The sequence below is a fragment of the Manacus vitellinus genome, unplaced genomic scaffold (assembly GCF_001715985.3).
Source record: "Manacus vitellinus isolate BGI_N305 unplaced genomic scaffold, ASM171598v3 scaffold_44_pilon, whole genome shotgun sequence".
NCBI classification, from domain to species: domain Eukaryota; kingdom Metazoa; phylum Chordata; class Aves; order Passeriformes; family Pipridae; genus Manacus; species Manacus vitellinus.
Genome location: NW_021940565.1, coordinates 3,727,270 through 3,753,535, shown reverse-complemented (window position 1 = coordinate 3,753,535; position 26,266 = coordinate 3,727,270). Strand labels below are relative to the sequence as shown.

At 40.5% G+C, this 26,266-nt stretch overlaps 1 protein-coding gene across 1 annotated transcript in view; it reads right to left on the bottom strand.

Moving 5' to 3' along the window:
• TEDC1 (tubulin epsilon and delta complex 1) overlaps positions 1–26,266 on the bottom strand; it is a 75,810-nt gene that overhangs the window by 22,359 nt on the left and 27,185 nt on the right. The window contains exons 5-6 of the mRNA XM_029962231.1: positions 22,320–22,418; positions 2,921–3,007 (exon numbers count right to left, since the gene is read on the bottom strand). Of these exons, the coding sequence (XP_029818091.1) occupies positions 2,921–3,007; positions 22,320–22,418 (186 nt within the window). The remainder of the gene's footprint in view (positions 1–2,920; positions 3,008–22,319; positions 22,419–26,266) is intronic.

Here is a 26,266-nt window from a genome sequence, read left to right as displayed (position 1 = left end):
CCATCTTCCTGGTAATTCATAACTAGGAATTCACTGCTGCCATCTCAATACACAGTTGCTCCACAATTTCAGAGTTATTTTAAGAGAGAACCCCCTCAGTTCACTGTAACACATTTCCAAGTTAACAGAAAACTTATGTTGCTAACCTAGCTTATTTTAAAAAGCACTGCACAGTCAGCTACTCTCCACTGCTTTAAAGCATGAAGTAACACTCATGAGATGGAGGTGATTAGTACTGCAGCAGCTCTAGATAAGCCCTTTCCTCTCAAACTCTGAGACTAGATGCACTTCTATGGCTTTTTGTAACAAAGTGATGATCAGGAAGGAGGTAAGTGCTTACACTGTACAGGAGAGCCTCACCTGACACGTGGCACAGCAAGCTATAACACCCATGGGATTACTTGTGCCCATGGAAAACTCCACAAGTCGAGGAACCCCAAGAGATCCCTGCTCCATGATGGTCAGGAGCTGTCAGCTCTAGCTGACCATGACCATCTAGTTGACTTGATAATTAATTCTGCAAGTGCTTTCCAAGATAGCAACTGATACTTCAGATACTCAAAAAAAACCCCAAAACCAAACCACAACCAAATAAACAAAACTTCAGAGTCCTTGAAATGCATATATTTACTCTGGTGCACAGACTGTGTAGAAACACACAGTGTTCAAGCCAGGGTAGCACAGCACAACTAAAGGAGCCAGGCCTCACTCACAGAATATTAAATATTTATTTCCATACCATTATCAAGAAGACATTAAATAGGAGAAGTCATAATCGCTTCTAAGGACATAATTTGCATTCAGAATTATCTTTAGTAATTGAAGAAGTAATTTAAAAACACTGAGAGGAAATTCAGCAGTTGAACAGCATGGTCTACACGCAGGTGAGGAAAAACCAAGTGCATAATTACTGGCTCAGCAGCAACACTGCTGGATGAGATCAGAAAGCCAGAAGTCACCAATATCACACTGTTAAAGTCAAGTACCATGTTAGCAAGTATAAACACAAGTCTCTGTGATAAAAGAGCAATGACTGTAACATTGACACACAGGTGAGGCACCTGAAATTAAACACAGATAAAGGGGAGGGAAAGTCCTATATGAAAGCAGCAACAACCATCACAAGTTTGGAAGAATGGCCTACAAAGAGACACAAAGACATCAGAACTTTTGCTTGGCCTAGAAACAGGGACTGGGAAGGCAGTGACATGCTAACAGCCTTCACTTATATAAAAGATTGCTATAAAGAGGATGAGAATTTTTATTTTTTCGCCTCTTTCTCTCTTTTCTCTGAAGGTAGGTTAAAAACTCTGGCTTAATTCACAGCAAGAGATTTTTAGGCTCATACAAGAAAAAAACTTCATAAGACAGCTAAGAATGACATAAGATACCCTACAAAACCTCCTTTCTCAGCAAGCATCAGCATTGCAAATTGGCACAAAGCATCACTGAGGCCAGCAGCTCATGCTGACCAAGGCCCAGCTCAGGAGAACACAGACATGGGGGGACACTGACAGGATAACAAACTGCATGGCAGTAAAACAAAGCTTTTTTGGTTTTGTTGCATTTTGGAGGCATTTTTTGTTCACATTTTAAATTCATTAAATGACAAAATTTTGAAGTAACATTAACATTTGGATAACGCTGTCAGGCACACAGTGTTGTTCTTGGTGTTGTCCTATGCAGGGCCAGGATTTGGACTCAATGATCCTTTCTGGGTCCCTTCCAAGTCAGGATATTCTATAATTACTGCAATGATATCATGCTCTGTCATCCAGACCTGGCAGTAGCTATGCAAGAACCACCCCATCCATCAGATCAGCAGTGCAAAACACAGGTTAAGGGAAAAGTGAAAACTAGTGTATTTTCAAAGCACATCTCATTTCCATACATCCTACTGCATCTGGGAACAACCACCAGTGAAACAAAAGGCAAATTCACCATCCAGCATATTGAATAATTTAAAAAGATGTGCTGGTCAGTTGATTTTTTTTCAAGTATTTATTTAGGACTTAACTCCAGGAAGTTCCCTATCACTCCCCACACCATGCAACATGCCAAAGGCAAATATTTTGGCCATAACACCTGCAGTTATATTTTGCCTGTTGGGAGCCAGGCCTATGCTAGAGTTGATCCTTTTCAAAAAAAACGTTAAGATGGTAAACTTGTAAAGCAAAAGCCATTAGAGAACTAACAGCAGTTAGAAGCATCTTTCAAGTGAGGCAATTTTACACTGCCCTGTGCCTTGATTTTAGTGTAGAAGGAGGCATATGGGCAATTACCAGTCAGCTCACTGATTATGAAAATTTTGTAATGTGGTGCTCTAAAGAATTATTTCAGCAACAGCGAACGGGCAAAAGTCGTAGAGAGAAGTGAGATGGATGGCATCATTTGCACTTAGTTGAGAAATCCTAAGATGCACAGAGAGAGGCTTATTGATTTTCTTATGATCATTCAACACAGTTCAAGGGGAAATCAGCAATGTCAACACACTATTTGGCTGGGAAAAATGAAGTTGTTTTCAATATCAGCTGCTTGCAAATTTAGTTATTCTCAAGACTGCAATAAACCTTAGAGGCCCTCTTCTGAAAAGCCATTTAATTTGAAGAAAATGTGTGATTGCTATGTTCGAAAACTATTAACAAGATGAAGATCAGACGTTTACATTTGTGTTAACTACATGAAATTCTGCCATTCTGTTCTGCAATTCCTCAGCTTAGCTGGGTGAGTCCTACTGAAGAAAATAGGAACAAAAGAAGACTAAGAAAACATTACTTTACCAAAGGCTTTTTGACTTTATCTCAAATGCTGTTGAACAGCTGGTTTGCAACATTTATTTTGTGGAAAGGGGCCTTTGGACATACTTAGCTATGTTAGAGTCAAGAAAGTTGCACATTTCAAAATCAGTTTGATTCATTACCATCCACTGCCAATAAACTGGTTCCAGTTGCTTCCACTCCAGAAAGGCTTCTAGTTGCATGGTTTCAGACTCCAGAAGCTGTAAAAGCTAGAGAAAAGGAGACAAAGGAAAGGAAATAAGGTAACATTGGTCACTTGAGAACTGAATGGAATGTATGTTTGGTCTGAAGTACAAAAAGAGTGAGTGGTACATGGGACAGCACTGGGTTGCTTTACAAGGACATTGTAAAACCAGCTGGGGAAACATGATGTGAAACACTTTTCTCAGCATCACCCTCAGTCCAAATGTATAACCTTGATCAGCTTTTCTGTGCGTATTTGTGAGTTTCCATATTGTTTTGAGGGATCAAAGAGACATAGTTCTGATATATAATTAGGTGCATGACCATCTTCAAATCTTCTATGTTTCTTGACTACCAAAATAAGCCCTGTTTATCCAAAAGTACTTTTACCCCATCTACCCCTTCACTCTGAAATAGCACTAAAAATGTGATAAACTGTTTGATCTGCTGCATGAGGAATCCCTCCCTTTACCTGAGAGCACTTGAAAGAGACATTGCCTACATTCTAGGTACATGAATTATTATTTTTTCATGAATATATACATAACACATATGTATGCACACACATATACGGAGGAAACATTCCAAGACTAAATATTTATATATCAGTAAAACAAAAGTTCTTGGAAAGAACGATAAGGTGAACAAATCAGGTATAAATCAAAGCTTATAAGATTTAACAATTTTGGTACTGGATGTATATTTGAAATTAACAATTTTAGCACCAATCTGACACCAAAGACAACTTTTTAAGATGACACACATAAAACTATGGCCTCAAAGAAAATGATAAGGACCAGATCAGTACTGCTTGAATCCACCTTATACTGATAACTATCTTCTGCTAGCTTTGTTGAGTTTACTACATCACCTAATTTAAGTAACTGCAAAGCATGAGTTGACTTTGCAATTTTATTCTGCAGATATAACTTGAAGATAAAGGACCCAAAGAAAGGAATGCAAGAGTAACTGCTGGAAATTATAAGCAGTTTCCTCTAAAACATTGTTACATCCAAAATACAATTATTACACATTTGTTTGCAAAACTGACACTTGGCATTACACTTAATGACTGCTAATTTCAAGCTCAGCTGGGATATAAAAGGTGGAAGAATGAGTTTCTATCTCCTTCTTTTTCTTTTCTACTTTTTTTTCATAGGTATAGCTACAGCACAAATGGTTTACATTATGGGATCTGAGGCTGGCAATAAAACCCAGACAAAAAGTTGATTAAATATTCAGGCAACAGCTAAGTTACTTGATTTTAAAGCAGCTTTGTAATATGCTCACAAGCTGTGTGTGATTGCACTATGAACATGTCTTATTACAGCTAAAGAGGGCTGAGGGTTGGAATGGGGAGTCTTTCATTTTGAGCCTTCAAAAAAAATAATCTTAGTAAAAAGATAGTCATCATCTTTATTCTCACTAGAGGAGCTCCTGAATGTTAGAAGTGCCATATGCCACTGCCACTTGCTTTCACACCACAACTGGAAGGATGTGGTTCTGAAACTTCACCAAACCTGTAAAGGATCTGTTGGAGTTAACCGACCTTAGCAATAATCAAAGCTTTCTGAGCAGTCCCCTAACCTCAAACCCTTCAGGATCTTTTACATTTGGGAGGGTTTTGTTGCCTTTATTTTTTCTTAACTGCTCCATTAGTTATACAAAACTGGAATAGCTCATTTGAAAGCATTCATCTGACTCACCTACCTACAGCATCCTCACCTTTCACTAAGGTATTACCACCCTCAGAAATATCAGGCCAGCAACTGTGTCCCAGATTGTTTCAGCCTTAAATCAGTAATGGGATCACTGCACTGTTCATCCCAGGACAGTTTCCAACCTAGAAGGAATACACCCTGGCAGCCTTAGGCAAGCCTGCAATAGCCAACATTAGAGTTTTTACCCGGAGGGACTTTAGGCACTGTTCCTGAATGACAATATCCTCTGCCATCCTTTATATGGGCCTTGCAAGACTTTGATGTTATTGCAACACAGAGAATGAAGCAGAACACAATAAAAACTAATGTACTACAAATATCCTTGAGATATCTTAGCTAAAATCATAAAAGCAAATAAATATTCAAGGCTGGGAAGGGACGTATGTCTGCATGCCTTGTGACTGCATGGTCACAAGGACAGTCTAGTCTCCACATGACCCAGGGGTGACAGACTTTCACTCAGACTTACCTGCACTCAGGAATGAACATCTCTATCAGACAGCTTCCTTCCCCCACCCCCATCCTTTACCCAAGCCTCTCACAAGTATTTCTTGTTCTTTAACTAAGCTATGCTTTTTGTGACTTTGAGGTCAATGGCATACATTTTTTAGGTCACTAACTGAAAGTCACACCAGAGCAGGTATTTCAGTTGTATTTGCAATTGTGGAAACCATGGCCCAAACTGTACCTCTGCATTTCCCCCCAATACAGTTCCTTTTCTTGTTCATTTAGTACCAACAAGAGTTCACACATATACAGTAAGCAGTTCTGCTACTACATAAACCCCTCAAAATGTAAAAAAAAAATTCATAAGCTATAACTAAAGCTGGCTGCCCATTTTCAGTGACCTAAGGACCCAGATGTTATCATGCCTCCTAATGAAATTTAAAGACTGAAGTCTGTAGAAAAGCATTAATTTTGTCTCATGAACAAAGCAAGGTAGCAAATCAGAAATGTGCATCACATGGATCTAAGTGATGCTTAAGGACAACGTTTGAAAATTGTCTTTCCCTCTACGCAAAATTAAGACAACAAAATCCATTTCCTTCATTCTTCTGGAGGAAGTTATTGCTCTAAAATATTTACACTGAGAGAAAAAGTAATGACAAATTCAAATTGCTAATCTCTGTGGAGAAGCAATTTCATAATGAATGCTGAGAGCAAACACTTTGCAGTAACGACTTCTTTAAACCATTATAAAGAAACCATCCCTGGTGCAAGCAACAGCTTTGCTATAGAGGGTAAACTGTGCTTAACTGAGCTGCTTCAGAGCAGGCTGCCAGGAAACCTCAGAGTGATGCAGAAGAATGCCAGCTTTGTAAAGAACATGCCTCGCTTCCTCTGGCATGTGGCTGTGATCTCCAAAGCCAAACATCCAGCATCCAACACAGATCACAGGCCTCAGGAAGCTCTGGGAACTTCGGCTGCAAAAGTCTGAGGTGACAAGATTTTCTAGGTGGTTTTGGATACCTCCCTGGAGATGGTCAAAAGCCATCTGGACACAAACCTGATGTGCTCCAGGGGACCCTCTCTGAGCAGGAGTTTGGACTAGATGGCCTCCAGTGGTCCCCTCCAACCCTACTCATTCTGTGGTACTCACCAAGAGGTCAAAGTATCCACGAATCTAACGCATATGCCATTTAAACCCATTTGTAATTACTTTTGCTCTTGAGATATTAATCTCTTTCATATTATTTACTAGCATATTACAAAATTCATTGATGCCTGTAGACTGTTACAGAAATCAATATTTCATAATTTGCAGCATAATGCACCCTTTTCACAGGCTTAGTTCCAGAGAGCTCCCCACAAGAAGTACTTAATCTCCAATGCCCACAAATCATAATTCAGCTACCACACCACTGGCAAAAGTATTTTTAATCAAAAATTGCTCTGCCTAAATGTTCAGAAAATCATTTTATTGTTAGACAGAAAAAAATGGTATTACAGCAATAAATTATGTTTCTTGGCTCAGAGACAAACTGCTGCTGATTCATCGCCTATTCACATATGTCTGTAGACAAAAAACTTGCATTGGACTCCTGAGCACTGCAAACCTCACTCCAAAGGCCAGCATCTCTGGAGTATTACTCCAGGCTTGAGACAGGGTTGGTTTAGTATGAAGGCTTATAGGGGGAACCATCAAAACTATTTAATAACTTCATTTGTTTAATAGGAAATGGCTTTATTAAATGTGAATTTTGGTAATCTGAATCCTAGTTCTGAATATCTAACAACCACAAAAGGTAAGTGGAGAAGTTCACTCCAAAAAATGCAAAGAAAGAGGTAAATGTTCATGAGAGTTACACAATTCACATTATCAGAAGAAAACCGTTACTGGGATTAAGGATTTAGAGACATAACCAAGCATCAGATGAAACAAACAAATTCAACACAGCTTCACCTCCATCAGTACAAAACTCCCTTACCGAAAAAAACACTTAAACCTTGACAAATAAGAGCCTCTCGGCAGGCAGGTTGTTAGGTGGATTACATTCAGTTTAAAATGTCACACACTGCCCAAATTGCTTTTCAGCAGGGCAAAGTTTTGAGATTGCCTTCACCAAAAAAAAACCCCAGAGAAGATCTCAGTATCACAAACATCTCAGGCTGGGACAGAAAAACAACACCGTAGGTGGACACACTCTAGTGCTCCAAGATTCAGTTCCACACTGTGATTTTTCCAGAAGCAAAGCTGGTTTAAGACATTGCCCTATATCCCTTGAAGGCTAAAGTAAAAATAAATAGGCCTGAAAACTAGAAAGTCACACTGGAGTAGTGTGAAATAGTAGCAGCTGAAGAGCAAAAACCAACAGAACAATAAGCAGCCTCTAGCCACAAGGCAAATAAGGATCTACTCAAGTCATCTCTCTCTGCCTGTGAAAGCTGAGGGCTGAGACAGAGCTGGAGAAGCACCACAGCCCAACTATCATGAGGCAGGTGAATCTGAAAGGCACCTGGCCTAGCAGGGAGTGGGGAAAGCCCTCTGTGGCTCCAGAAGCTGATATTTCTACGTGTGCTGAGCATCACCTCTTTTGGAATTGCAACGGTATTTTTTTTTTGTGGTGCAAGACTGTTAAGGGAAAGCAGGATTTGGAACTTTAGCAATACATAAAATACAAAACACAGGAACTCTGGGTGGAGGAGTGTAATTCCAGATGCCAGGACACGTGCAAAAACTCCAACACCTAAACCAAAGTATGTGACTTTTGCACTCGCCAACACCAGTTTTATATCACCGCAGCTCAAACTTCAACTGAGCCATCTCAGTCTTTCATTGCTGAGAGCAGGAAATCAAACCGCTAATTAAAGACTTAAGTGACAAAGATCATCATTATAAAACATAATTGCTATTTGTGGAGGGATTCGGAAAACAGCTGTTTAAAATGCAACTGAAAGAAAACGGAATTTAAAACAAACAAAACGAGGCATTTGGCAGATAAAAGTTGTACTACAGCTTTCACAGTGGCAGGCAATGAACTGGGCTGTACCAACGACATTCATTTGCAAAGGAACAGGTCAATGAACGGACCACTTGGCATTTTCCCTGTGGAAATGGAACATTAAAACAGGGAAAAACTATTATGAAAAAGAAGACTAAAGTGCAAGTTTTTACTTCAACAGCCAAGATCAAGATATAGGAGAATGGAAAATGTACACATTTTCTCCCCTTAAGGTACAGCTGATTTTGGGTGCCTAACCTGGCATTCCTGAAGAGCCACATTTTCAGGTAGTATGAAGTACCTTTAGCTCAGTTAAAGCACAGTCAATAAATACCAAAAATCACAATTTACTTTAGAGAAATCTCAGCCAAAAGATTTCAAAGAAAAGCATCAAATTGTATCACAGTACTGCCTGACAGCTGTTATTATTCTACTGCCAACCAGAACCTCTATGTAGCAGATGTCAAAAAGACCATTATTCTTCTGCTTTTATTCAGACTGTTCCTCTACACAGAACAAAGCATTATCCATACTTATTTTTTCCTTCCCCCCCATATACTTGCACATTTCCCTATATTTTTAGCAGACCACAGAAACACACATAGAAATCAACAAGAACAAGTAATTTCTAATTTGCTTCTTAAACTGTTCTGAATTCAGCACTGATGCTACACTCCCAAACAGTTCCAACATCCTGGATTCCTTGTGTTTCCACATGGGATGTTACTACACCAAGAAGTGCCAGTTATAGGAGAAGCATTTCCATATGTACATGTGCCGTATGTGTTTTCTGTGCATGTGTTCCATGTCTGCCCTGACACCAAGTACCTCACAGCTCTCTCATATAGAAATGTTAAATAAAATTTAGCTCTCACCCAAAGACAGAAAAAGAAACAAAGAAGAATGGTTCTACCCTGGGAGATCCACACAGAATTATCACAGATGTTCATGTCACTTTATTAATTTAGAAATTTATTCAATATGTGGATTAGTCTAAGCTTGCCAACTTGATATGAATAGTGTCTCCCAGCCTAGCTCTCCTTTGACAAGCCATCATAGACTGTCGTGTATGCAGGTATATTCACACATTTCAAAATATGCACTAATGACTAAAGAAAGTACTAATTTAAAATGTGCTACAGTCTCTCATGTCAATTCATTTCTCTTGCTAGTCTCTTTCACAGTCCTTTAAATTAAACAACAAACATTTAAAAAGAACCACAAATCCAAAACCTCTTGCAAAGCATGAGTAACAGCTGATTTTATAACTCTATTTCCTTGGCTATTTAAAAAATAAAAAATATCTGCCAGTAGAGCTGAGTTAACATTATGGGCCAACTGCACACAAAGTTTAATTTTACAAGGCTATAAAAAAAGCTCCTCCCAATCTGAGCTGCATTCTTGCCTCCAGAAAAAGGGTTCAGTTCAGTTTAGCTTTCCAGAAACAGTTCAGTTGTAGCCAAAGCCATTGCAATGTGTGAATTTAACTGTAGTCTCCTTTAACCAGCACGAGGCTGGAGAATGCAGTGGTCTTGTCTTTCTTGACTTTCTGGATGGGTTAAGTCATGCAAAGGTGGATGGAGGACAACATGAGGCCTCAGTGAGAGATCACAAGGTCATCATAGCTCTGGGGCACTTCAGGATCAGACTTGATCCACAGCTGTATTTTGGCACAAGAGAAGAGTGACAAGCCTGAGGTCCCTTTTCTGTTAGAAGCTGATAACTGATTTCTCTTTTGGATGAAAACAATAGTACAGACTCCACAAGCAAAGATGCTCTGCACTCTCTAGTGGTTACTGTGACCTTCAAGGTACAATTCAAGAGATGAGTTATGAGTTTGAAAGCTCCTTACCTAAACGTTTTTTCCTGCTATTTAATTTGTTCCTTCAGGGTCCAATACTCCAGTTTTAAAATCAACTTGGCTGGACCACTGAGACCACTTCAGACTCCATTAGCTAAAGACTGTCAGCAACTGAGCCACTCTCACTCCAAAGTCTCCTACCACAAAAAGTTCAGAGGCAGCATGACCAGGGTATTTTGATATAAATGTGGATACAAGACACACCTCTCACACCTCAGCAGCCTCAGCTGATAAGTGGGTATTTCATCATTCAGCTTACAGACACCAGATATGATGCTGGCACAAGCTTTTCTGTAGCACTGTATGGGACCTCAGAGTTTGCCTGGTCTCCGTGTGCTGGCCCAAAGCATCACCCGAGCCAGGGTAGCTTGCTCCCACCACTGGGTTTGCTGGTACTTCCACAAAAAAAAAAAATTAAAAATCTAATGCCAACTGATGACAAAGCACCTCAGCCTTGTCTCTCCAGCTTATTAATTCCAGCTGCATTGTCTCACATGGAATTATATTATAGTATGTCACTGTCATTGCCACTGTCACAGCATTCAAATTATGTTAAGTACAGCATAAAACAAGCAAAAGCACAAAAGCAGCAGTGAAGCTCAATATCATTCTATCAGTTCTGCCACTGGCAATTACACCCAAGTGTTTGTATCAGTGCAGTATGTATCTATCGTGCCTCAGAGATACCCTTCTTTCTTATGGTGTAGGAGACTAAGATATTGCTGCTACGTAGTCCAAGAATTTATGGAGTCTGTGATAAACCACTGCATCATTTTTCAAGGTCCAAGAACTCTATAAGCTTGGTCAGTAAAATGTACTAAGTAATAACTCATCACCAAAAAAATGGTGACGGCAGCTACAGAACTGCAGCTCTATTAAATCCTTTTTTTTTTTTTTGTATGGATAAGTTTAGCTGAAAGCAATATTAGTGACAAATTGCAGCCTGGGGAAATTTTCAGATCAAGGTAATAATGCTATGAGGTAGAATGATTTGCTTTAGCATTGCTATATAATGCTTCCAGTTCTTCCAACTGGACACTAATTGCAGCCAGAGGCCACCTTGCTTAAAAAATATCTAAAGAAATATTTTAGCACTAAACATGTCTGGAGTAATAAAAAAAAAAATAAAGCACCCTTCCTTCAGAAGAGGCACTGGGAAAATGAAATTGGGCAGCAAGTTCAACAACTAAATGATTCATGGCTGGTGACAAGCTAGTGCCTGTCAGTGAAGAAGCTGGTCTCATGCTAAGGGTCTCACCACCAGCTGCTGAGCTGAACCATGCAGGTGAGAAGGGACCTCTGGAGGTCTCTAATCCAATCCTCTGCAGAGAGCGAGGTGCTCAGGGCTCTGCCCAGCAAGTCCTGAACATCAACAATGCAGATTTCACCCCTTCTCCAGGATCTGGTTCCAGAGTTTGAATACCTTCACGGTAATTTTTTCCTCTTCTATCTGGCCAGAATTTCTCGTGTTCCAACTTGTGTCTGTTGCTCCTTCTCCTGTCCAAGTGCATCTCTGAGAAGGGCCTGGCCCATGCTCCATCTCTGACCACCTCAGTGGCCTTCCTGGATTTGCTCCTGTGTGCCACCATCCTTGTCCTGGGGAGTCCAAACCAGACACTTGGCAATCAGGCTCACGAGCACTGGGAAGAGGGACAGGATCTCTCCGTTTCCCCTGTGTGGGGTGTTTTTCAAAGCTGCTTATTAAGCAGATAGCTCCCAGCAAGGGTTTATTCCACCCCAGATGGAATAGCTGGTGTCTTTGCACCAGCCTTAGATCAGCTTCTCGAGGCTCCTCTCACTCATTTCTCCAGCCCATCTTGGACCCCCTGAGCAAATATTCACTGCTATGCCCAATCTGGTATTGCCAGCACACTTGCTGGTGGTGTGCTCCATCCCATCATTCAAACCATGAATAAGATGTTAAACAGTACTGGACCGAAAGCTGATCCCAGAGGGACACCACTAACAATCAGGAACCAATTTGAGCTCAGTATCCCATAGTTTTCCCCTCATGCTCCCGCTCACTAATCCAGCCCATCTCTAACGAAGCTGGCTAAAAGGATATAAGGATTTTCCTTTAGTGACACATAAACACCGGTCATTCTCTGTCCTTACCTGCTTTTCAAAGCTCTTTAATTACCTGTCTCTGCCTCCTTCTGGGATGGGATACTCCACACTGCTTTGAAAGAGAACCAGCAGCATGATCCGAGGGGACTGCAGAGGTGGGGAGTGCCCGTCCCAGAGCAGTCAGAACTGAACCAGCTGGTAACAGCTGGCATCAGAGGAACAGAAACCATCCGATGCCACAGACAGTTGTGGGGAAGGAGAATTGTTTTGATCATATTCATCTTTTGAAATTCAAAGCAGTTTAGCTCCTGCAGAGGCTTCTTTCTTTCTTTCTACAGCATGAGGGAGAGTCACTCCATACATTTCTGACCTCTTGAACCTCCCTAAATTAACTCTCCCACGGGCATCTTTTCTCCTGTCATCAAGCCTAAACTTCCACCCCGACTAGCATCTGTTTCTTAGCTCTGGATAATGCTTGCTTGTCTTTCAGACAGGATCTGGAAGCCAAGCCCCCCTGTTTCCAGAAGGATATTAAAACCTCCAGCACTACCACTACAGGAATGACCAGAGAAATTAGGAAAGGAATTCCTCACCCAAGACAACTGGTCCACTGCCTGCCCCAAGAGGAGACCACGCAAAGCATTCAAAGGCAATTCATTTGTATTTTAACTTTTTTTTCAAAGTTTTTCCTTCTAAAATTGACTTGAATCTGCCTTAGAAACTCCAATATACATTACCTTGCACTTGGACTGCTCTTGCTTCTACAGCACACAGCTGATCAGAGCCTTTCATTTTCTTAACAAGGATCAGGAACTCAGCTACAAATAGACACTGTCTAAAAGCAGCTTTGAAGCCATTGACCTCTGTAATTCTTCCTAATTTTACACAGATGACAAGGGTTGAATCTTGTTCTGCCTCATTTTTGCAAATGAGTACCTGGATCCACTGTCTCCAACACGTTTTAATAACTACTACAGCAAACCGTGTTTTATGTGACAAATGTCAGCAAATGAACTGAAAACCAATTGCCTACAGTATTTCAGAAGGAAAATGACATGGCAGCCTACCTGCTCCTTCTGTGGAGTGACTCATTAAAAAAGGCAGGAATAACATTCTTTGTTCCTGCCACGCAGCACGGGGTGGGCAGCACATGCTGTCACTGACAGCCTCTTTGCTTTCTTAGCACTTATTCTTGCCTTGCAACGACATGTGGGAAAGAAAAATTATATCTGAATCGCCCGGAGCTTTTTGATTTCCATTTTAAATTGTTTTCTCAGTAGCCCCTCTCGTCCTCTACGGGAAATGCATAACAACCACCGAATCACTTCATTTGTAAGACAGCATGCACTGTCAGCTCCAGTCAGTGTAAGGAGGGGTTCCCATGTACACAGCCAAGAGAAACAAAATACAACAGCTTTTCCCAATAACCTTCAAGGTACCAAGCTTCAAACCGAACCAAGAGAGCCCTCTCCCAGAAAAACAACAATAAGTAATGAGTATTCTGGATTTTAAAGGTAATCTAGGCAGTGCCACTAAGAGAACCAAAACACTTTTATTGTGTTGAACATTCCCAGGAAAACGTGTGTTTCCTGGTACAGCTCATCCTCCCTGGAGGGTCTGAAACTCTACCCATCCCAGGGCAGCAATTTCACTGGGCACAGCACAAGAGCAGCCACTCTACTCCTGATGTTACACCACCAAAACACCAAATTAGAGATATCTACAGAGAAAGAATATGCCTTTTAACCAGCATAACTCATGGAGGTTTAAAGCTAGTCCTTGCTCCATCATTCAGATTACAGATACCAGGGCACCAACGGGAAAGCAGTAGTCCAGGACAGGGCAGGAGTCTCTAACATGGTCAGAAAGTCAGCTCAGACCAGCCAAGGGTCACCAACACACTCCTGACCCTGCTCATTGCAAACAGGACAGAGGCTACATTTCATTTTAGCCTGCAGGTGACCTTCATACTAAACCCATCCTTACAACCTCCACTTCTTATTTGAACCACCACCATCAAAGATCGAATGCTCTGAATCATTCAGCTCCCTCAAGCTTTCTTGTGTGAGCCTCCAGGTCTCCTGCATTTAGGAGCTGCAGCCCCATCTATAATGCAATACATTATTAGATCTGCTTTCCCCTGCAATATTAATGTCAGTGCCCATGCTATTTCTCACCAACCTGACTATCATGCATGTAAAATGTCTAAAGTAACTGTGGCTGGAAGAACAACACAAAGCATTAAGTCACTTAACAAGGGGGAAAAAAGCATTGCCTTTGACTGGCAGGGTTGTTCAGAGCACATGGCAGTAAGCATGTTTTACACCTCTAATGCACAACCCAGCAGGAAAAATGCTAAAGTTGGAAACTGAAGCATTCAAACTTAAAAAGTGCCAGAATTCAAGCTGCCTAAACAACACTAATTTGCCCATCCCATGTGTATAAGGTCTAGAATTATGCAACCGAAATATTTCCCTTCATAATCTGTCTCACCAAGGGCACAGATTGGCTGATGCTCACTCCACATGCTATTCCTTTTCCTTTTAAATGGCATATTACTGTTTGTTCTTCACAGGGAAGCCACAGACTTATTTGTCACACATCATTCAAATCCCATTCTGAAGGCAGAATTTTTATCTTTCAGATAAACAAGTTATCTTTCCTAATGACCCATGTGAGACGAGACGATAGCATTAATGTCATTTTGCAACTGGAAAATGAAAACAAGGAGATGTAAGTAAAATGCTTCCATTCCTTTTTTTGATGCCTCAACTGAGACTTCCAAGACACGATTTTCAGGAAATTTAAAAATTACTATAAAGCACTCCATGGATACGTCTATCCAGCACAACTCCACAACTTGCAGATGCTTTAGGCAGTTTTCCTACCATGGTAAGTCTAGTTTAAGTAACTTACCCTGGGGAATTTGAGAATCCTATGACACAGAAGCATGGTAGCTCTCTAGGACAAAGCCCTGTTGCCTCAGCTATTCCGGCTTCCTTCCTCTTCCAGTGATTCTTCCACTCTCACTCCTATTTCTTCACCTTCATCAACCACTTTCTTCACCACAGCTCTGACTCACGAATAAGGCACTCTGTTCTCTGAATGATACATGGTTCCTAATAAACATATCTTGTTTATTAGGATATAATATAGGATATAATACATTAGGATATAGTGCAACGCTGTGCTCCTATTTAGATTATTGATAACTTTGATGTTTTTAGAAAGATACTTTTGAAAATTCCTCCTGCAGCATCAGGAACTAGTCCACTTGGATCATCATTGGAGGGGGATGACATTTTCCTGCAAGCAGGCAATTTCTCAGAATCCCACAAGGAGCAAGACAGTGATTCAAGTCTTTAGACAGACTCATCTTCCTCATTCACAGCTCCCTGTCCTAATTTTCCTCTCCGCTCTTGACCTTCCTGTCCACATTCAGTCCCTCGTGCTCTTTTCACCCAGACAATCTGAATTCTTTCATATCAGAGTTACCTTGCCTCCCCAATGCCCTTAAGCAGGCCTCTAGTCCATGGGTCTCTCCCAGCTCCTGACTTCACTAAACAAGAGCCAGAGCAAAAAGGTTCCTTACTGTCCATCCTATCCCTTTCCTCTGCCTGTTCAGAGTCCTACTTCAGCTCCCAGTCTGCAGCTCCTAACACAGTCCATGTTCCCTGTGTTCTTTAATCAATTATGTTAGAATGGTTTAGTAAAAGTAAGTTAAAAACAGGAGAGGAAAACCTGAATACTTTAAAAGGGCAAAGCATTTTCTACTTTTATTCAAAGAGCTGCGGTGAGCATAATTATGCAAATTCAAAAAACTTGTCATAGTTGACCTTTTCAAAACACGTGTGTCCATGGGCCTAACATACAATTCATTGGTGAACCCTGAAATTTATTAAAGGTCAGCAGTTCTAGAACTGCATCTCATTTCATCATTAAAAAACTTATTTAACATGCAGCCATCAGCAATCTTCAATGAAAAACAAACTTGCTTTAAAACAGGTAAAAATTTAGATGCATTGGGCTAGAAAAACCTGTACCTTTAAGAAGTTCTGTAAAAGGAAAAGAAAAAAACTGTTCTTGCTACATAAACTATCAGCTTACTTGGTGTTCTGAAAATTCAACAAGGCTAAAATCCAAAGATTTTGGATTTTGAAGCCCTAGAAGAATATCTGGTAAATGATGAGGAGTCATTACTAATTCAAACTAAGTTAATTCTGGTAGTGCGTAGAGTAAGTCTAAAATCTCACAGTGTTTACATTCTTCAGAGCTTGGCTGTTTCTTCTGCCCTACTGCTCCAAGAACTGCGTCACAGACCTTTTTGTTCCTTTGGGGGGGATTGTTCTCCACCTTTACAATCTCATTCGCAGCAACACGGTCTCTCCTCACCTTGAGAACCAGTTCACACTACAATCTTTCTGTGAAGAGCTCACACAGACCCCGGCATAACACCGAGTAAAATGAATCCGTGAAGATTTCTGTGGCGTCGGGACTGGCCAAGGAGGGATTTTGTACAGAAAATGCACAAAAGTTAAACCAGAACAAGAAAATCCCATGTTTTCACAAACATTCACAAGCCTCAATGCGGTTCCTCTTATGCTGTATTATTTTTTATGCAGCATCCACTTGAAAAAATTCAAGTGTTTTTTTTTTTACAAAAAACCCTGAAACACGATGACAAATAGGCAAAGCTGCCCTTAATTAGAACAGTAGTTACAACAAAAAATACTGTTCCATGATGAAAATGACAGAACTATGGCTTTTACTAAGGGAATGAAGAAATACACATACAAAAAGCTAAGGGCCAGATCAAACAGAATTAGCTGCCAAAGCATCACAGAAGATTTTGAATCTATAATAATTTATAGCAAGGAAGGCAGTTTGTCCTTGAAGCTCAAGGACATTTTTTCATTAAAGAACAAATATTTTTTCTGGAATTTACATGCAGTACAAGCCTTCACTTTCTGAATTAACCTTCCACACAGCAGCATCACTGTCTATAGGATTAATGTAATTTTTTTCCACTGGTATCTACACTCTGAGAAATATGTTCTTCGACTGCTTCTTGTACAAGAGATGGAAGGACATCATAAAATATCAGATGGCTCCCTAACAGGCTCTTTGAGATTCAAATAAGGTTACATTATTCATCCCACCATATAAGACCACAACAGGGTTGATTACAGAAATACTACTACAGGTCTGTGTCAAATCAATAATGTGACATGGTGTCAAGCTTATCAGAGAGTTTTAACTGTTTATTTTCATTTAGCACCTGCCTGCAGCATGTGTCACCACCAGGAACATTCCATGAGGTCCCAAACCATCAGCACAAGGACACCAAATATAGCCTGGGACACAGCAGCTGGAGCTATCCTGCCATAGTTACTCCCATTTCATCCAAGAGGGTCAGCAACTTAGGATCCACTTCTGGAGATAATGGAATACCACAGTAATTATTCAGTAGCCAACCAAATAACTTATATTAGCTAACAGACCTCCCTTTTGCACCTCTGCCCTCACACACATGCCAGGAGGTGGTGCTGTCCCTCAGATGCTCTGAATACACTCGTTGCTCTTTCTGTGTAAAATATTTATGCAGATAAAAGACTTCACTAGATCAGGGGGACTTTATGCAAGTGCCCAAGCCCACGTGTGCATGCACGTGACAACAGCTGAAGATTCAAATTTCATGCAAAGTAACTAGTAAATGCACAGTCAACAATTTTAAAAATTCCAACTTTATCAGTTCCTAATGATCCCAATTTGAATGCACTTGTTCTGAAAGGCACAGAAACTCTTTAGTGCTTTGCATGAATTCAAATCATTGGCTGTAACTCACAGAGAATAAAACCTGTTGTGTCACCCATCTGTAACAGCCATCTGGGACAGATGTTTTAAATGGAAACTGCCACGAGATTTAGGGTTCACAATCAACTGATCATACATCTTGATCATTTACCCCCTGAATGACCCAATAAGAAATTATGGATCCCACCTGACTGAAGGAAGCAATACTTTACATTGGCTTCCTTCCCTGATACATCAACAGCCCAGAAAGAGGATCAGTGCTACGCCTGCACCATCCTATCCCATCCTACCCAACCCCTGCTGCTTGGAGTGCTAAAGCTCACCTGAATTTTTTATGGGCATGGAATTGATGATTCATTATGTATGCAAAGTCAGGCAGACTACTTGTTTGCTCCTATTTATTTGCTACCAAGGATCTTAGTTTCTTAAGCCAAATAAATCACCCTTAAAACATGTTAACAATCAACAAACATAAATATTTTTCATATATTTCTGAAACAAAATTATTAGCTATCCACATCCAAGTTCTGTCAACTCTATTGCATGTCCATCTGGCAGACAGTTGCATTATTTATTTGCTGTCACACTTAATAAATTGATTTACTGGCATTTAAAGATGCCATCTTTACTCATTACAATTTCAATGATCACTTCAGCACTGCCAGCATTGTACCAATGACCTGAGTTTCAACATTTAATCTCTACTTAGATTGAATTCCACATATAAAGCAGTATATGAAGAGACAGAAGACGCTGAAAGACTATGCTGTTCTCATGCAAAGTTCATTGATCTCTATATGGTAACAATTTGATGAGAAAGTTAATTTAGGGACTCAGCTGCAACATACATTTTGCAAGCTCAAGGTAAACTTCAAAACTGGTGACATTGCAATGAAGAATTAAGGTAAATAGGTTTGATAGACAAGAATGGGACTATATTAAAAATTAAAAGCTACCCAAGTGGTCACACATCACAGCCAATGTCCTTACAGCCGCAGGAGGAATGAGACCACATCCTCAGAGACAATTCTTACTGCCCAGCAAAGTTTGGGGCAGATGCTGCTTACCCTCAGCCACATCTTCTTCATGCTCTTCCAAGTACACTTCCAAATTATTTTAGCTGCAGTGCCAGAGACCAGAACTCCATTTCTGCCCCGAGATATTTCAGGCTGGCAAATAGCAGCAGCACCCCAACTGTACCCCAGTTTATTAAGGGAATCATTTAAAAAACGGATCAGCTTGGAAAATGCATCAAAACACAAGACATTTAAGATGCTTTGGACTATCTTCTAGGACACTCTAAGTGACATGTGCAAGAGATTTTCAAGAAAAAACACAATGACCACCCAAGCTCCCTGTACGTGTCCCCAGTTTGTTCGCTCCAACACAGCCTGGCAAGCAAACAGCTCCACAACCATCACCACTGGCTGAGGGGCTTCTGCTGAGAAGGTGACCACCAGTGTATTTCTGCAACACTCTGCAAGCCAGGGGGGCTCAAAAACACACAACAGCATCTTAGGAAGGAAAGGACATATGTGCAGAGGTCAAGAGCTAACATGAGCATGCACATGCACTTCAACTGGAAACTGAACTCCAGCTGAAATAACACCACCTCCCCTACACTGACACCCCTGGGCAGCATTGGAACTAAACACAGCAGTGACCTGCAACTCCCAGCCACACACACACACACATATATAACCACAGCCAAACCAAATGACAGGAAAAGTTGGAATTTTGATCATGTCCCACTGGAGAAAAACATAATTAAAACCATTAGGTTTGGAAAACTTCCAGCTCCGTGAATCTGACAAAGACATTTATGATGATAGAAGAATAATAATGTCCAGTAAAATCCCTGTACGTAAAAGCACTAAAAGAGTTTTATAGTCAGAAATCCAAGGGAAGAACATTTTATAGAAATTAATGTGCAACTCCTATAGAAAAGGAACAGCATGACTCTTTCATTTCATAAACTGAAGCTTAACTTCACAGCTCTCTATATCCTATGACACTTCTCCTGTCAGACTAAACATCTCTTGTTTTGCTGCAAGAGCAACGTGTTCCACAGGATATTTTTGAGGAAAATTAACTCGGGGCTTCAATAAAAAGAGAGCAAAGTCCTTTCTGTGATAGCTAATTTCTGACGCTTCGATCCACTTTGCATTACTATGCTTTAGAGGATGCCTAAGATGAGAAGGAATTCATAACACCATCCACCAAGAGAGGTGCATTACAGTAAGGCATATTGACATGCTTGCTCTTTTTATCGATCCATGCAGCAGGTTCTTACTTGAAGTAACATAAAGAGAAATATCACATTACTTGAAAAGAAAAAAAACTATTTCACAGTTTTTGGAAAAAGCATTTGGCAGAGTGCTACCATCTGCACCAATATTTGAAAACCAAGCTACTCAAATATGCATAATGTACTTAATCTTAACAAGATATTTGAAAATTAGAGGCCTTTTTATTACATTTTCCAAAGCAGCATCACTTTGCATATTGAATATTAGATCCATCTGGAAAAGTGACACTTGAAACAATGATGCCTTTTCAAGTCCGTACCACCTTGTTATATCAGGCTATTCATACATACCGAACATATGACTTCTGGAAGCTGCTTTTGGGAAATAAGGGTAAGGGGAGACAAAAACTACAAAGATTGCTCATATGGTGGCCATAAAAATGATGAGGCTCTCGAAAACATGTATACTGAAGTGTTGTGATCATTTCCTGCAATTTCGCCTGTTTATTTTAGAATCAGGCACATGAGAGCAGCTTAGAGGACACCTCCCTTCTTGAATGGGTTTGAGAGCTTCAAGAGGTTAAGAATTTCACAGCTGATTAGACTGACAAACAATTCCAATTTTGGATCAGTCCAAGCAGTAAGCGACATAAGAAAAGAATTTCCAACACACACGCACTGGAGCTGGAACCTGTTTGGGATTGCACCTGTCAGAGCCCACAAACTGGAGATAGACACTGTGGCCACTCATAGTTTATTTAAAGAAAACTTCTTCTGCCACCCTGCCTCTGTGCCTCTCAGTCATCACCCCGCTTTTGTTTCACGTATTTGCTGTTTAAGCCTAGAAAAAGTGGATTGAAGGCTCTACTCATTTTAACCAAGCAACATAGCTGCCAGCTAAACCTCCTTGACTACAGCACTTTACCTAACCACAATGCTTACAGTACAGAAGGATTCTTTCCATTTTATCCCGAGCCCCACCCTGAACAATGCACCTGGAGCAGACATCCAGGAAAGGGGGCAGAGTGCAAGAAAAAACTCCTGGAATGATCAATTAACAGAGTAGTCAAAACCAGTTAGGCTTTGCAGGAGCATTGTTACGCTTTACTGTCACAGGTCAGTGCCATAATCAAGGTAAGGCTTTGGGAAAAAGGTAGTTGCAAAGTCTTTCTACACAGCCAGTAAGTTTCTAATAGCAGCCTGTCATACCTTACAGACTTTTGTAAGATCTGGAAGACTACAAAGTATAGACTTCAGAGCAATGTGCTGCTGTGTGTTCCAAGCTGCTGAGCAAACCGTAGGAGAGGGACTGCAAAGCAGAAGCAAAAAAGGAACCTCAAGTTGACTTAAAGTCATTTGCTCTAGAAAAACAATAATTTTCCTGGAAAATGTTCTAAACAGATGAATTTTATCAAGAGGCTGGATGTGAGCTGTTCATCCAAGAAATGCTCAGTAATGAAAGACTAACATGCACTTTACTTTAGGGGGTTTGAACATAACACTATCCTCCCACCTTCGAATCAACTGCTCTGAACTTCTTTGTGCACAATATTTACAATGCCCGCTTTTGTTCTTATGCTAGCAGCAGAAAGAATACCTTCTTTGAGCAAACAGACCTGGGCAGACTGCAGAAATTTGCCAAATATTGATTTTGTTAGGGATGAGCTTAAAATTTCCACCTTGCTTCAGCTTCACACAGAATGAACTTTTACAAACTGATTTTTAAAACAAATGTATTATACTGTATTAAAAGAAGTGAATTATACTACTTCAAACAATAAACTGAAACATCTATTATAATTGAGAACAGCAGAAATCTACACTTAAGGGTAAAACAGTACACTAGAAAAATGATGTCCTAAGAGGTTCTCTCTGAATACATTAGGGAAACACTTTACTCTAAGGATGACTGAGCATGGAGCAGGTCACTTTGGGAAGCTATGGAGTCTCCAGCCTCAGAGATATTAAAAAGCCATCTGGACGTGGCCTAATACCTTTGAGTTTATGTTCTATCAAACCAGATTTGGTGAATACAAGTTATAACTGAGGAAACTGACAATTCAATATATAAGTCCGTACTTCTGTTGGAAACCAAGTTAAAAAAATGTTACAGGGAGTGCAGTCTTCTCCTGAACAACATCTGTGTAAAGCATACCAAGCATCCAAGAATTACAGAAGCATTACCTGCTTGTAGTTCTCTGGTTGTCTAACAAGATCTGTTTCCGTGACAGAAAAATGTCCAAGGACCTGGTCCACATGGGAGCCACTAGTGAATAAATGGATCTGAAATAGATTGATTTAAAAGATATTTGTCAGTGCAAGGACCAGACCATTTGCAAGATCATTAGCTAACATCTAACAGTTGGTATGGATTGGAACGGTGATGTGAACCAGTGGTTACAAGCCCATTCCCAATGTAACTACTACCACCAATACAACAGACCTTTTTAAAACAGCCAGAATGGAAAGGATGAACATGCACCACAATTATCTCACAAAACAGTCCATCTGGTAGTGTTACCACATGCAGGCATTGCAATAGCTGATGACACAGTAAAACCGAAAGATTTCTCTTTGCATCCTGTCCTAAAGTCATTTTCCTTCCAGTACACATGCTCTTGCTCTTGTGCATAGCATGAAAGGAGAAACCATTTACACAGATAGCAGGAGTCTTAACAGAGTTAAAGGATACCCTCAGAATAATTTTTTATTTCTTCCTTTAAAGTAGAAAATGCTACTTAAGTTACAGTAAGTTTCTCTTTTGCTGCTATGCACTTGGTTTTTGCTTACCAAGACCTTGTCCCAGCTGCACTGGTGCTGGTATCATCAATTACTTGATGAAGAAGCTTCCCAAGTTAGTCAAGGGAACAATAAAAAGCAATTCCTCCTATTCAGAGCTGATCCCTTTGTTACTGTAATAACTGCAGCTGCCAAACAAGATAGCAGTGCACATTTGTCAGACAATCACTCATATTTCATTAATATTTCTGCCAGAAGACAGAGAATGTTTCCTGCTTTTCTTTCTTTATTCTAATATGAACTTTATCACACACTTGGGTATTGACAACTATTTTAAAGTTGACAGGCACTGGGTAATTATCAACCCTTCCGTGAAACTTCAGAATATTTTAGCGTTCCTTTCCCAAAACTCACTTCTGGTGGCAACCATCTGTCACATGTGCAGAGCTATGCGAGTTTAAAAATAAAAGAGCACCTCCCCACACAATGTTCTTCCTTTCTTCTTGCCACTCCCCTCCCTGCTGCATTCTTGTGCAACCGGCTGCCAAACCTTTGGGCCCCACTAGCAATGAATTCCAGCCCATCTTCAAATGTACGTGGCAGTAGCATCACTGGCTAAAGCCCAAAACAAATACACTGAAGATGTAACAACAGAGTAATAAGGTGTTCCCCTGAGACCAGTCTAGATGGATACTGGAATAATCCAGTATTTGTATTTTTGCTATCTGTTACTAATAACCACGACGTACCGAAGATAAAACAACGTTTAAAGAGGGAAACTGTACCAAGGTAAAAGCAGCAGGTTGAAAGGGTGAGAGACAGAGCACGTATAGCTGTTGCTTCATGGCACTGGAATACACCAAGGTGGAGGCAGGAATCAGACTCTGATTTAACCTCACACTGACCTTGGCATGAGAGTACAGGCACAGCCCCCCACTTAGCACCACTTCTGGGGAGTTTCCAGTACCAACTCCTAAACGCCCTTGAGTTTAGACAAGCTGCTCTCCCTGCAGGGTGTCTAATCCACCTAAGAGAAGATGAAAAGGGGGCTTGTTCATAGCTCACACACATTTGCATGAGAGGAAAAAATTCCACTGCATCAAAGGACGTGCTTTTGAGATCTAATGGTAGATTCGATTTAGGAAAAAAAGGAAAGATTTTCAAACCAAATAGACAAGAAATACACAAATAACCACTGTAGTAATTTACAGAGGAACATGGTAGATTCTTCATGTCAAGACAGAGATGCATCTAACAATTGCAGTTTAGCTCACTCAAGAATTACTGACAATGAGGTAATTACTCAGCACCAGTCAGTCTCTGCCCTCTATTATTCAGAGATCAAGACTTTATCCTTGTTCCTTTACTCTTACCACATCATCAGGTATATAGATATGACCAATCCAATCCACTGCACTACATCTTATTTTATATTGTTTATCTTAGGAGAAGGCACAAGAAATCACTCCATTCAAAGGTAGTGGCTCTCAGTGCTCCTCTGCATTCTTACCAACAAAACAAAACTCTTATAGTTTCCAATCATATTATAACCCTTATTGTTGCCTTACCATGATCTGATAATTCCAATCATGTTGAACTCTTCTTCTATTGTATAGAATTCCATTTGATATCATTTTACTCTATATGCACAATCAGATATTCACCTACTTAAAAAAAAAATTAATCTCTGAACCTGATTTAACCCTCCACTATTTCAGGATGGAAGATAGCTAAAAATACCCCCAGGAAATCCATCAGTTCTGCACAAACTCACCTGTTAGGCTCTTTCTTTTCACATGCTGATCATGGAACAGTGCATTTAACAGACAGCCCAAAAAATGCCAGTCTGAAACTATAGAGTTCCTACCTGCTTTTCTGAAACTATGTAAGGTTTCTCATGCACATTTTTTAAGGCAAAGCTGTAACTCAGAGACTAAGTAACAACAGCTGCTCTCTCCCGTGAATTCAAGAGGGATCAAAAACTGAGCAGACAGATATTCCTCTGGCACTTGGCAGAAAGAGGGAGAAACAGAATAGGAGAACCAAGAGGCTTGCCTTCACACGGTAATTGATCCTTCACGTTTCCATGTCATTTGAAGGCATATCAGGTAAATACGTACCGCTGAGAATTTCGAGGGAATTATAATGGTATCACTACATTATACTTTCAAAGTGAGCCAACCTGTCCGCAACGAGAAGCCATTATAATGTTACTCAACAGCTCATACCCTCAGGCTGCAAAATTCCTCAGCAGCAGAGAGGTTAAGATTTCCCTGAGGAAGCCTTCCTACTACAGCAGGACATGTGTGCGTCTGTAGGCTTCAACATGCCTTCTGGGAGCTGAAATCACTGAAAAGCAGCTCATCAGAAGAACTAGCAGAGAGGAACAGCCAGTCAGACCACCTAACAAGCAATTTGCAGCACATAACCAGCTGTAGCTCCAGGGAGGCTTCCCTCTTCCGCAACCTGCTCTGGGTACTGCAGAACTTCACACCATCAACCTTAAGTGGCAAGGGCAGGACGGAGTAGATAGAGGCCCCAGCAATATCCATACCGAAAAAGAGTGGAAGAGCAGTCATCTTCTGAATAAGCACATATTTTCCAACTGTGGTGTTTTTTTCTCAGAAAGCCCCAAATAGAGAACATGGTATTTCAGAGCCCGCGTGAGTCACAGAATGAAATCTGTGTGAGTGTCGCCACTAGTTGGCAAGAATTATGGCTCATGATCAGCAGTAAATAAGACTGTTCCACAGCTGAGATAGATAACCTGGTAAGTTATTAAACAGAGCAAGTAAAAGCCATAATTATCATTTTGTAGAGAAAGCCCTCTGTAAATCTGTCAGCATAATTAAAAAACATAACACTCATTAGCCTTTTGCACACTGTGTTTGTGGTTTATTAGAAAAAAGGAGCGGCTCACGTAGAGGTCATATTGGGTCAGCTCAGACTTCAACACATGCAATAGTTTAAAAGTTTTGAAATTAATGCACCAGTAGGAGGAATTTCTCCAGAAAGAGTCATGAAATATCAATTACAGTTTAGGCAGCTGTTAAATTGTGCAAGTATGTTATATTTTGTGTTACTGTAAATGTTAACATTAATGTGGCTCTGTAGTGAAGTCCCTTCAAAAGTCCCTTTTACCTTCCAATTCTCCTGCTTTTAATTCAGACTAAAATATAAATCAGGACATTGCACTTCATTACAGCACTGAACAGAACTCCCACAGCTGCACACATGTACTTGAGCACACATAATATCAGTGTGGGATCACAGAGGGAAGGAGGTTGGGCTCTGTTCTACCCTCCTCTGTTTACATCCGTGGTGGCAGCCCCTCTACACACTGCAAAACAGCCTAACCACTAGAGTCATCACCAGCACCACTACTGCTTTCA